Source organism: Nycticebus coucang, chromosome 11 (assembly GCF_027406575.1).
Source record: "Nycticebus coucang isolate mNycCou1 chromosome 11, mNycCou1.pri, whole genome shotgun sequence".
NCBI lineage: Eukaryota > Metazoa > Chordata > Mammalia > Primates > Lorisidae > Nycticebus > Nycticebus coucang.
The window spans coordinates 112705791-112718927 of record NC_069790.1 but is presented as its reverse complement, the minus strand read 5'-3'; the positions used below and the strand labels follow the sequence as shown (position 1 = coordinate 112718927).

The 13137-nt window shown below is 40.6% G+C and overlaps 1 protein-coding gene across 2 annotated transcripts; it reads left to right on the top strand.

The window, feature by feature from the left end:
* Window positions 1–1904: 1904 nt before the first annotated feature.
* Window positions 1905–12884, top strand: CLEC5A (C-type lectin domain containing 5A). Of its 2 annotated transcripts, XM_053553971.1 has the most exons (7): window positions 1905–2032; window positions 2517–2619; window positions 3417–3476; window positions 5350–5418; window positions 5752–5888; window positions 9550–9656; window positions 10880–12884. In XM_053553971.1, the coding sequence occupies exons 2-7, from the start codon at window positions 2541–2543 to the stop codon at window positions 10992–10994; spliced, it is 567 nt and encodes a 188-aa protein (XP_053409946.1). In that variant the 5' UTR covers window positions 1905–2032; window positions 2517–2540; the 3' UTR covers window positions 10995–12884. The 2 variants fall into 2 exon arrangements, with proteins under 2 accessions (XP_053409946.1, XP_053409947.1); XM_053553972.1 differs by lacking the exon at window positions 3417–3476.
* The last annotated feature ends 253 nt before the right edge of the window (window positions 12885–13137 follow it).

Sequence of the window (13137 nt, the reverse complement as noted above, 5' to 3'; positions counted from 1 at the left end):
ATTGTATAGTTCCCCACGATTGCATTAATGTACACAACTATGATTTAATAATAAATAAAAAAAAACTCAAGAGAATTTTCCAGGTAAAATAAAATACCACTTAAATGTTTCAAAGCCCTCAAACTATAAATGTCCTTTTTTTCTGCACTTACATTCTGAGTACTTAGTCTAAGGAAATTATTAGCAATATGTACACAGATGTACACAATTTTGGTTGTACACTTTCAAGATGAATGAAGTAAAAAGATAAGTAGGCAGATAGTGGTTTATTTAGAAATATTAAACTATATTGTGCATATTGTTTTGTAAACTATAAAGTAACTCTATGTTACAGACATATTTCCATGTAAAAATATAGATTTTTATGATGTATATTGTTTAATATATGTGCAGTATTCAAGTAAAAGCACATGATTTATTTATTTAGGTATATTAGCATGTGATTTACTTAACAATTGGTGAACTGTGAATCTTCTGGTAATTTTCTAGTGAATAAGAATAGTTGAGATTTATATAGTACATTCATTGTATAATATATACAATACATTCATTTTAGTATATACAATACATTATAGTATATACAACAATACATTCATAGTATATACAATACATTCATTTTCTAAAATTGAGGTGATGGCTATGTTATTCTGTTTTATATAAGCATTCCACATTGTATATCAAATCATCACATTGTACCCATATCTGTATACAGTGTAATTTTAATTAAAAATTAATAATAAAATAAGAAATACCCTCTGGGAAAAAAAGAATAAAATTTTTAAATACTAAAATTTTCTAATACTAGAGTTAATTCCTGGATCTGGCATTCACCAGCTGAATGTCCTTAGTTAAGTTACTTAGAAAGTATATACCCTGACCATCTCCCTACACTGACCATCTCCTTAACTTGACCTAATTTTCATAGATGGGATGTGCACTAGATGTATGTATCAGTACAGTAGACCAGTTCCTTATGTTGACTTCCTCTGTTGGTTACAGTTGGTTGGGTGGTCAACAAACAGAGATTCTACTGTATAATAAGAGGAAATTTTCAAATTTAATATGTAATAAAAATTTTTACAGTAAGACGAGTATTGCTCACCCTGCCCCCAGCCCTGTATCCAGTGAAATGCCAAACTCAATAAATACTGAATAGTCACCACACAGTATGGAAGGTGAGCAGGTGGGCGGAGAAGGGTCCAAGGGCACCAAGCAGAGATGACAGTGAAGGGACAGAATGGAACACCAACGCCCTGCTCACTAACGTCAGTGACTTTCACTGGATTTCTTTTTTTTTTTTGTAGAGACAGAGTCTCACTGTACCGCCCTCGGGTAGAGTGTCCTGGCGTCACACGGCTCACAGCAACCTCTAACTCTTGGGCTTACGCGATTCTCTTGCCTCAGCCTCCCGAGCAGCTGGGACTACAGGTGCCCGCCACAACGCCTGGCTATTTTTTTTTTGGTTGCAGTTCAGCCGGGGCCGAGTTTGAACCCGCCACCCTCGGCATATGGGGCCGGCGCCCTACTCACTGAGCCACAGGCGCCGCCCCACTGGATTTCTTTTCTTAACATTTTTATGTTGACTTAATTTCAGACTTGCAGAAATGTCATACTTCCAGATACTCTTTACCCAGATTTACTACTTGTTAATATTTTACTGCATTTGCTTCCCACTATATTTCAAAGGGATTGAGACACAGGGGTAGAATGAGTCTTTGTTGAATTGTTTTGTTTTTCAAATTTTCCTCAAAACATTCTCATGTACTAGAAGTCCCCTTGCAGGCACCTTCCTCTTGCAGGGGCAGCTAGAGACTCCCTTCCCTTCTTTGCCCCGCCTGCTCCCTTTGCCAAGAACGGGAAGAAGTATTTGCTCTGAGATGCCACCAAGACAGCAAGACCACAGGAAAGGAAGGACGTTGCCTAAGCAGAAGGAGCATATTCTCAAGAGACAGAGCCTGTGTCCACCACACCAATCTCAGACCCCTGGAAAGACTCGCATTGGCTCCAGCCCAGCCTTCCAGGGAGAGAGCAGGTAAGTCTGTCTGTCTGTCCTCTCTGTGAAGACTATTGGCTCTTCCCCAATGCCAACACCTTCAGAAACATCTCTCTATCCTGTCCCCAAATGTTGACACTTTGAGGACTGAGGCTTCTGACAACTGAAGTCAGTATGAACAACTGCTACAAACTAAGGTTCTTGGGAACCTAAGACTTCTTAGTTAAGTTACTTAGAAAGTATATACCCTGACCAAAGAGAGGATTTACTTATTAGAGTTTCAGATGCCACAAAGGGGAACAGGGGCTGAGGTCTAGAGTTAGGGATGCCAAGTTCAAAGGCTCCAACTAGCATAAGGTCCTATCAGCACTTGGAGCCCATGTGGTCTCTTTCTTGTTCCTATCAATGACAAGCCTGACTTCTAAACCTCACATAGGTGCTCTGAGCAAGAGGTTGAGATGTGTCCAGGTGAACAATATACTTGTCCCCAGATTCTGATTCTGTTGTGCTCTAATCCCAACAGAAATCTAATTCCTGAATCTCCATCATGAATTGGCACATGATAATCTCTGGATTTATCGTAGTGGTGCTTAAAGTTGTTGGAATGACCTTATTTCTACTGTACTGTAAGTATCTGGGCAACCTCTTGCCTAACCTCCATGTCGTCTTGCTGTTTGACTCTTCTCTCAGAATGCAAGGTTGAATGTAAAGCTTAAGTGCCCAAAATTGTCTTCCTGAGGGCAACCAACCCAGCCCAAGGGCAATTGGCAATGCTTTCCTCACTCCCCATGATGGGCCAGTTCCTTTGTCTATGTCCAAGATACAGAACTGACCCATGTTGGATGGTTTAGAACCCCACACAAAGCTTTTATTATGGAATTATTTGTTGGGTAATCTGAGTTAAAATACTTGGAAGTGCTTGGTATTGTTAAAATTTGAAAATGCAGTTCTAGTTTATAAAGTAACAGGATTTAACTGAGGGAAAAATTTCTCTCTATGTACATATATATTAATTCACCCAAATACTTAGTAAAGAAGCCTCATATCAAAGGATTTTACTGTAATTCAGTAGGTAGAATCTTCTCCAGCCCTACAGAAAATAAATGAGGAAGGAAATGTGAGTAGGAGGCAGTTGGGTAAGAGGTGCCATCCTCATGGCCCAATCTGAAGGTGTCTATCACTTACAAAAGCAAGGAAGAAATACGAATATGAGTAAGTGAACATACTCACAAATACACACACACACACACACACACACACACACACACACACACCCTCACATATATCTCCACTTAATGAGTCAGAGAGTTCAATATTCCCCATTAATAGTCACAGTGCCCTGGTACCTTCTGGTGGTGATTGTCTGTTATATTTGTCATGCAGCCACATTTGGGGTTGAACCAACAGCTGATTTTCTTTGCAGTTTCACAGATTTTTGGCAAAAGTAATGATGGCTTCATCCCCACAGAGAGCTACGGAACAGGTAACATGCCAGGGGAGGGAGGCACCTCTTCCCTACCACCCGGCTTCTCCAGGCACAGCTCTTAGACACCTTCTTTATGGCCTCCTTTCCCAAGAAATTTTTTTTGCACAAAGCACCCCCCAAAATCTTCTAATTAATTCCCTTCCTTTTATAGATGGGAATTAAAAATTTCCTATCAGACTCCTGTCAGAACTCAGGAAATTTCTGATTCTGAGTTTTACTCCTGGGTGTGAGAGTGACTTATCTGTAATCATTGTAATGAAATGTAGAAGTGCTTTATAGACTCTGAAGGGATGAGGGGTGCATACCTGTACGGAATTATTATAATAAGTCTATGTACCACCAAGAAAAAGGTTGTGTTAAGTACATTTTCTGTATGCCAAGTACTATGCTGGACCATAGAAGAGGAATAAAAAGAGGAGCAATTGATCAACCATGATCTGTAGAGCACAAGGTCCATGCCAGAAGCTATGGAGGATGAAGAGCTGAGTAAGGCATGGCTCTTCCTCTGGAAACTTTTCCAGAGACCTCCCTCACACTCCTTCTTATCATGTTACTATTGACATCTTTAAGGGAAGACCATTTCCCATTTATCTTTGTGTCAGCTAAGATACCTAGCACAGTGAGCCACATGGAGAACATACTCATAAAATATTTATCGGGTTCTTTCAGTTATAACTCCAAAGTAGGGAGGAAAAAACCAGGCTAGTAGATATTACAAAGAGTCCATGAACTGGGAAATGAAATAAGAAGTCAATGCTAGCGTATCTGTTTTCTCCTTATGAAAACCAATAAATTAGCATTCAGTTTTTATCTTAGTCCCAAGTTCATAGATTCTGTAATGGCCCAGTCTGAAGGTATTATTCCCATCACTTAAGAGAACACAAAAGAAATATTAATATGAGTAGTGAACATATTCATGAGAAAACATACAGACATCTCCACTGACTGTGCCAAGAAGTTCCGTATTTCCCAATAATAGTCCATGAACTGCCAACTGAAATAAAAAGTGAATGCTAATTTGTCCATTTTATTAAAAGAATGTAAGTAAATTAATTTGCTGTCAAGATAAAATAAAGTGATCTTTAGCCACAATGAATAAATAACTGGAACCATAGAAAAGAGGTTTGACCAGCCATGAAGCCACTGCAGCTGCCTGCTTAGATAGCCAGTGTTCCCAGGAAAATGAAGTCCCTAGTTGTAATTAAAGAAATGAATGGATCCAATCTCTACTTACAGGAGATCTCCAGAATGTTCACCTGCTGCCAATAACCCTATGGGCCTAAAACTTGTTCCAATTAGACTCAACCTCTTAGAAGGATTGTGAGTTTTCATATAGGCTTTGAGACACCAGAGGCAAGAAAAATAGCAAAGATACTACATGGAATCTAGGGTGGAAATGCTCCCAACAGCTCTTTAGGGATAACACTGTTAAAGGTATATACAATAGAATCTCCATAGTTGAGTACCTCCCTACATTGACCACCTCCATATGTTGACCAGTTGGTTACAGTCACTTAGGTGGTCAACTTACAGAGGCTCTGCTGTGTAAAAAAGGAATGAGAGGCTTCCCCTCCTTTATTGAGTTCCTCCACTACTTGCCTTTCTTCTGTTCTTTTTCTCAACATCTCATAACTCTTATCACACTGAAAGAGGAAGATATGAAATAAGACTTCAGGTACTCAACATGACAAACAATGGTGGTAAATTGATCGAAGGTTCAAAGAAAGAAAATATTTAAAATTTCTAGCTCAGAGTGACCAAGAGTCCCCTATCATCACCACAGTTCAGTGACAAATAGTCACAGCCCTACTCTGTTGATTTTGTGTTTCATACATCATACAGTGAGCTTCAGGTTTTCTTTTCATTTTAGTCTCACAGACTTTTGGAAGCAGTTCCCCAACCCCTGACAGCTTCATTCCCACGAGGAGCTATGGAACAGGTAAAGTGCATGCTTATCACCTCCTCTCCAACCCTTAGGTTCTCGGGTGCTGAATTCCTAAGCAACTTTTCCCATTGCCTTCTTTCTTGTGAGATTTTTTGCTCAAGGAGCTCATAAAGACCTTCTAGTTCTTTCTCTTCATATTATTGACAGGGAAAAACACTTAGACTGGGTGGAATTGCCTCCTGGATTGAGGATGATTTGTAACAGCATGATCATTATAAAGAAACCCATGTCCTACTATTTTATGACTCAGTTCCATGGTTCACAGCCCAAACCACTAATCTCATACTTTTTTTCTCTTTCTCTCTTTTTTATTTTGGATGTCTTCAGTCTGTCCAAAATCCTGGGACTTTAATCAAGGAACGTGTTTTTTATTATCCACTTCTGAATCACCCTGGAATGAAAGCAGAGACTTTTGTGAAAGGGAAGGGTCTACTTTGGCAATTGTCAACACGCCAGAGAAACTGGTAAGAACATTGGTCAAGCAGCCCACCCTACACTAGCTTCAGTGGGTGGGATGTTGGGCAGTTTGTTGGAGCAAGGGTAGGGTGGGGTGGGGTGAGGAAGGGGGAGGTGGCTGGCTGAGAAGCTTAAGCTCCCTGCTGTGAGAGTCTTCTCAGTAGCATTGGGGCCTGTTCTTTAGATGCACCTGAGCTATAGAAATCCATCCTCTGTGGCTGTTCCCATAAGGCACAAGAGAGCTGGTACCCTGGGGATGGGCTAAGACATTTAAAGTCAAAAGAAGGACCAAATGAGCTGATATGTATAAAAGTTGTTTAAAAACTACAGAATACTTCATGGGAGTGAGATGTCAATATATCATCCCAGTCTGCATAGTAAATAAAGAAGATGTAAGTAATGAAATTAGTAACAAAGGTCATAGAACTGAGTTTGCAGTTTATAATCTGATAATAAACACAGATAACACAAAGCAAAGAGATTTTTTATTGTATTATCTCATTTAACCCACAACAACCCCAAGGATGAGTTAATAGCTATATTTTATAAATGAGGAAACAAGAGCACGGAAAAATAGCTTGATCAAGGTCATACACCTAAATGACAACACGCAGAATTGAATTCCTATCTATCAGACTCTAAAAGCCATACACTCATCAATTTTAGACAGTAATTTATTTTCGTCTACATATGCCTCTTTTAAATCCTAGGCATTTGCTGAGTGCCAGGCACTGTGCTACCTACACCATTCTTGTTTCTCTCCCCTCTATCCCTTCACTCCTCTAAAAAATTCTCTTATGATTGAGAAGAAGTTTTAAGAAGGCCCTCTTCAAATCTGGGCAATAGATGGGCCAGAGATCAGAATGCTACAGACCTAGGGCTAAGTTCCCCAGTGGGAAGAAAAAAGGCCTTAAGGTAGAAAACTAAAACAAGACAGTGGGAGAAAGGAAGATGGAGGAAAGGGTAACAAGTTCATGTTCTCTTTTCCCCTACTCAGCCATTCAGTTTTGGTGCCTCCCAAGTTCCGTCCTTCCATTCTCCACCACTTACAGTCCATGCTAATCCCAGAAAAAGTGATCACACCAATGGTTTGCTCGAGATTTTCAAGTCTGTATCTCCAGCTCAACCTTCTCCCCATTAGACAGTATGTAAATTTTTACTTTGATGTTTCAAAAGTCCCATAAACTCAACCATGTTCAAAGCCAAGCCAATTTTAATGAACCCCAACTGCTTCTCCTCTTGTGTTCCAAATACTAGCATGTAGTCATATCACCGAGATTGAATGCTGGGTGTATTCTGGGCCTTTTCTTCTTTCTTCCTCTCAAATCGGTTGCTAACCAAGTCCTTTCCTCTCTATCCCCACAATGTGTTGTTCAGTTCTTCAGAATTATTTTAATTCATCTCCTTGACTCCAGTTGTGCCCTCTTCTTAACCTATCCTCCACAGAACAGATATAAAAATGTCTCTAAGGCTCTAAACTGGATTTGCCATTTTCCAAATTAAAACACGTAGAAGTCCAGTTTTCCTAGTATGACATATCAGGCCTTGCAAAGCCCAGTGTTTGCCTTTGCTCAGCCTGGTCTCTCAACCCGCCTCCATCCCACCTCAGCACCAGCCATGCAGAGCATCTTGGGGTTACCTGGATGTAAAGGCTACCATACGCCTGCGATCTGGTGTTGTCCCTTCCAGAAAGTCCACATCCTCTGTTAGCTGGCTGCCCCAGTTCATCTCAAGTATCTATCACCTTATCTATAATCTTTATTTTAAAAAGCTTTAAATCCATGTAGAATGATCACTTCCTCCTTTCTGCTTGTGCCAGACCAGTCAGTATTTTCCATCACCACACCGTGATACCCCACCATGCTGGTTAATTCATCTGCCTTCTCTTACTAAACCTATGTCTGTTCAAATAATGGATCACTGAACTTTTAAAAACTGTGATGAAATATATGCATCTCTTTCCAGAAACATTACATAAGCACAATATTTTCAATAAAATTCCAATGGTTTCATAGCTCTCCTTAGAAACCATGCATGACTTCCACCATGAGAACTAAGGATTAAGAATCCTGGGTTTAGATCATGGGTCAATAAGCTTATTTTATTTTATTTTGTTGAGACAGAATCTCACTTTGTCTCCCTGGGTAGAGTGCCATGGTGTCCTAGCTCACAGCAACCTCAAACTCTTGGGTTCAAGCAATCCTTCTACTCAAGTAACCTCCTGAGTAGCTGAGACTACAGGCACCCACCACAATGCCAGACTAGTTTTTCTGTTTTTAGTAGAGACAGGGTCCCCCTGTTACTCAGGCTTCTCTTGAACACCTGAGCTCAAGGAATCCTCCCGCCCCAGTCTCCCAGAGTGCTAGAATTACAGACGTTGGCTACTATCTCTGCCTAGTAAACTTTTTCCCAATGGGCCAGATAATATGCTTACGTTTTAAGTTTATCTTGTCACAATTCTCGGTCACAACTACTTAATTCTGCTGTTATAGTTCAAAAGCAGTCATAGGCAATACGTAAACAAATGGGCCTGGGTACATCCTTTATTTACAAAAACAGGCTACATTCTGGATTTGTCCTGCTGACTGTAATTTGCCATCCCCTGCTTTAAGGAGAAATATATTTGTCTCCAGATCCCCAGCCCAGCACAATACTTGGCATATAATAAACACCAAAAAATAAATAAATAAAGTTAGGTAAATGCATAAATTCAGTAATTAATTTTAAAAATCAATGAAATGAAATATTTCATAATTGGATAACATTTAGAAGGAAGAACTAAGGAATGATTTCTGGTTGGAGTTATTTGTGCTTCATTGATTAAATATAAAAACAAAGATGTCTTAGACTAGTGTCAATTTAGTAAATATTTGATAGGCATTTGATTATTTCTCCTTGATTTACCTGCTTTAGCAACACACTTTTATTTATTCATTTATTTATTTTTTGTACAGACAGCGTCTCACTTTATCGCCCTTTGTAGAGTGCCATGGCATCACACAGCTCACAGCAACCTCCAACTCCTGGGCTTAGGCGATTCTCTTGCCTCAGCCTCCTGAGTAGCTGGGACTACAGAGGCCCACCACAACACCCAGCTATTTTTTTGTTGCAGTTTGGCCAGGGCTGGGTTTGAACCTGCCGCCCTTGGTATATGGGGCCGGCACCTTACCCACTGAGCCACAGGCGCCGCCCAGCAACACACTTTTAAATATCCCTGTTTTCCTTTGCTAAGCTGTCAAGGAATATAAACACATTTTGTTATGAATTGATTCAACCTTATTTGGTATATATAAAACCCCCAGCAATGAAAATAATGCCTACGCAGAGAGGCATGGCACCTGTTTGGGATTGTATACCAGATCAGCCTCATTGTCACCTGGGCATTTGTTAGGAAGGCAAATCCTTAGTCCTCTACAGCACACCTGCAGAGCCAGAGCTCACAGTCATGTTTTAACAAGAATGGGTGATCACAATGCCCTGTGATCACAATGCCCATGGAGCTTGACAACCCCTCCCGAGGGCTGGTGGTACGTACCAGTCCCAGGCAGTCCCAGAGTTCTTTATCAGCCTTTTTTGTTATCAAAACCAGATATAATCATGGGCCCATTCATTCAAGGGAGGCATCAGTAAAGAATTCACTGTTGAACTGTTTGTTTTTTTAATTTCTAGAAATTTCTACAGAACATAACTGGTGCTGAAAAGTATTTTATTGGCCTAATGTACCAGCGTGCAGAGAAGAAATGGCGTTGGATTGACAACTCTGTGTTCAATGGCAGGTAAGTGAACATGCATGTTTTTCTAGGGATCTTGGTTTGGCTCAGGAGATCAAACATGGGATTCATGGGTTCCTCCTAGAACAGCTCAAAGGCTCAGACTTGACTCTGTTCTGCTCTTCATCTTTCTGTGAGACACCTATTCTTCGAGACACATTTTTATAATCTTTTTGCTGTGGAAAGTATCAAACATTCATAAGAAGAGAGAAAAACATTCATGAAACAAATTATTTTGTTCTAATCAAGATCTGAACAAATCCACGTACGCAGTTTCTACATCATTTCATGTATCTCATACGTCTCTTTTAACCCACAGATCACATTTTATTACTAGGGGCCTACAAATTGCCCCAAATGATATCTACAGAAAGGCTATCATTAAAAGCTTTTCTATGCCTTAACGCTATGAACTTTTAATTCCCAAGAGCTATTTCTTATAAATCATTCCATACAGGTAAAAGTTGGTAGAGAACATAATATGCCTAGTGTTCATATAAAAATGCTAACTCAGAGAATGAGTGAGTTGCCCAACCCATAACCAGAATTCCCCACAGACAGGAGGATGTTAATATACTCAGTGTTTATTAAATGTGAGGCGCTAAACTAAACATTTTGCAAGTGTTATTTCTTGTCATATTCACCTGATGCTATAGAAAAAAGGTTTTGTTACTCTCCATTTAGTGGACAGTTGAACAGAGGAAAAAAAGTTCTTAGAAACGTGGTGAATATCATCAGGTTAGGAAGTGGCAGAGCCATAGTTTGATGTCACATTACAATTAGAGGTGAGAGAGCTGACAGATACCCCCAACCAGGTGTTCCTGAAGTGGGTGGAGCTCTAGGGAAAGATGATAATCTCCTTCTACCTTCTCCTGGTCCTCTTGCGATGAACACACATACAATACTAAATAGTCCATCTGGGAGCGGGAAGGGAGCCCATGATATGCATCTGACAAAAGTGAGTTAGAGATGGTGAATTCCAACAAACTCACGGCAGAGTTGACAGGAAAGGGTAGGTTGAGAGCTGACTTTGGGTGCTGGATTTAGGAGAGGGGGTCTGAGCTGGGGGCCCCTGAGAGGGGGCCGAGCACCTTTGTAGAGGAGGTGCGTGTGGGTCTGGTCAGACTGCCATCCCTCCAAGCATAGTACCTGCAAACCTCACTCTGGAATCTGGAAGAGGTGGGTTAAAATGATGGGCTTTAACCATGTGGCTTTCTCTTCTCATTTAGTGTTTCCAATCAGAATGAGAATTTCAACTGTGTGACCATAGGCCTAACAAGGACATTTGATGCTGTATCATGTGACATCAGCTACCGCAGGATCTGTGAGAAGAAAGCCCAATGATCCTTGCTCTCTGTGACAAGAACAAGTATACTTAACGGAGACAGCAAAACAGAATGTTTGTAATTGCAAATGGTCTAGGAAATACAGAACTTCAAATTGTGGTGTCAGTCATCCATAGGTTACTGGCAGACCCAGGCAGACTCTACACTCTAACCCAGTGATTCCCCAAGACCACATGTCCCGTGAAAATCGCACCTGCAACTCTTTTGGAATCCACACAGGTGGTCTGGTCAATGATTATTATTTTTAGCTGTTCCTCAGCGGAAGTCTTGGCATATTTGGGAAAATGAGCTTCTGTGTTCCGCTTTGGGGGACTGGATGCTAGTCATCTCCAGGACACAGGTCAGTTTTATGGAGACAGCTCAGCTGGAATAGAGACGAGGTCTGTTTCTATAGAACTGAGCATTTCTGACTGTTCAACAGGGTTTGGCCTATGGACAGAGTCTGGTTTTATTTAATCTTTTTATCTTCAGAGCACACAACTAAACTATTATGGAGAATGCAGAGTGAGCAGGTGTGAACATTATTTAGAAAGTTGTGGGGCGGCGCCTGTGGCTCAGTCGGTAAGGCGCTGGCCCCATATACTGAGGGTGGCGGGTTCAAACCCGGCCCCTGGCCAAACTGCAACCAAAAAATAGCCGGGTGTTGTGGCGGGCGCCTGTAGTCCCAGCTACTCGGGAGGCTGAGGAAAGAGAATGGCTTAAGCCCAGGAGTTGGAGCTTGTTGTGAGCTGTGTGATGCCACGGCACTCTACCGAGGGCCATCAAGTGAGACTCTGTCTCTACAAAAAAAAAAAAAAGAAAGTTGCATGATGGAGGATGGATAAACTCAGCTTCTATGACCTCATCTCTGTTCCTTAGAGAATTCCCTTTCACCTGTCTCCTCACATTTGGGAAAGCAAAGACCCATCCCAGTCTGAGTTAAGGCCGGGCCTTCAGAGTCTTGTTTATGAGAATGGAGAACAGTCTGGACAGTACAGAAATCTGCTCAGAGATCCTTTTAAGGAGAACCAGACAGCCAAGGAGGCAAAACAAACTAGTTCTCGGTTCTTCAGCAAAGCCCTGAAGAGACACAAGCTAAAATTTTTCTTGTCCTGTTCTGAAATTCCATCATCTCATATAAAACAATTTTACAACCAAAATTTGCAACAAAAATTAAATAAGCATATTCCCTTTGCTCTGAGCATTTTTGAGTACCTGATCATATTTGTTGAGTATATTTTAAGAATTTTGGATAGTCTTTTGGGCTCCAAACATATTCTTCCCTCCAGTTCTAGAAAGACCTTGCTACCAGGCAAAACTAAGATGCCTAAGATGCCTTGCACTAATTGGCACCACAAAGCTATAGGCGCCCGCCACAACCGCCCCCCACAATGACCCAGCACTGGTAAGTTGACCAAGGACTAGAACCAGAGGAAGGCTGCTCAAGCATTTGGTGGATGTAAGGAGCAGGTACACTGTAAGGGAAACACCAAGGACAAGTTGGAATCACAGGAGACAGGAGACAGACAGGGAGTTCACTTGGCCACAGTGGAGAAAGGCCAGAAAGAGGGTGGAAAATCTTGGGGCATCCTAGCAGCTCTGTACACTCACAAGCCATCAGCTATATACCCTGCTCAGTACATAAGAAAAAGAAGAGAAGCTTTGTGTGTTTCAAGGGACAATAATTAAATCATAAGAGAAGACCAGGTAAAACTAAAGGAAATTAGTCACCTAAATGCTTAACATTTGTGTCTAATAGCAACCTATCATAGTGATGAATGTGTATATCATTACATGTATGTCAAATTATTATAAATTTATAGCAATTGTTTATAATTTATAAATTGTTATAAATGTTGTTTTTATAACACTAAGTTCTCTTTCTAAATTTCTGTTCCATAATGTTTGGTTCTTTAGCATGGCCACGTACAATTTTTAAATATGAGATAATAAATTAGGTATGAGAACTTACTTGAAGGTTACCAGGTTGTATTTAGGGTGGGGTACAAGCTGGAATTGTATTAGTACCCTATGGAGATACAAGTTCTCTGATAATGTTAGCAAATAATAAGTGCCATGGTTGAGGAGGGGAGAAAGGCTGATTTTCCAATGGAGAAAAGAATCAACTGATCTCTATGTTACCACAGGTAAAAAACCCCAGA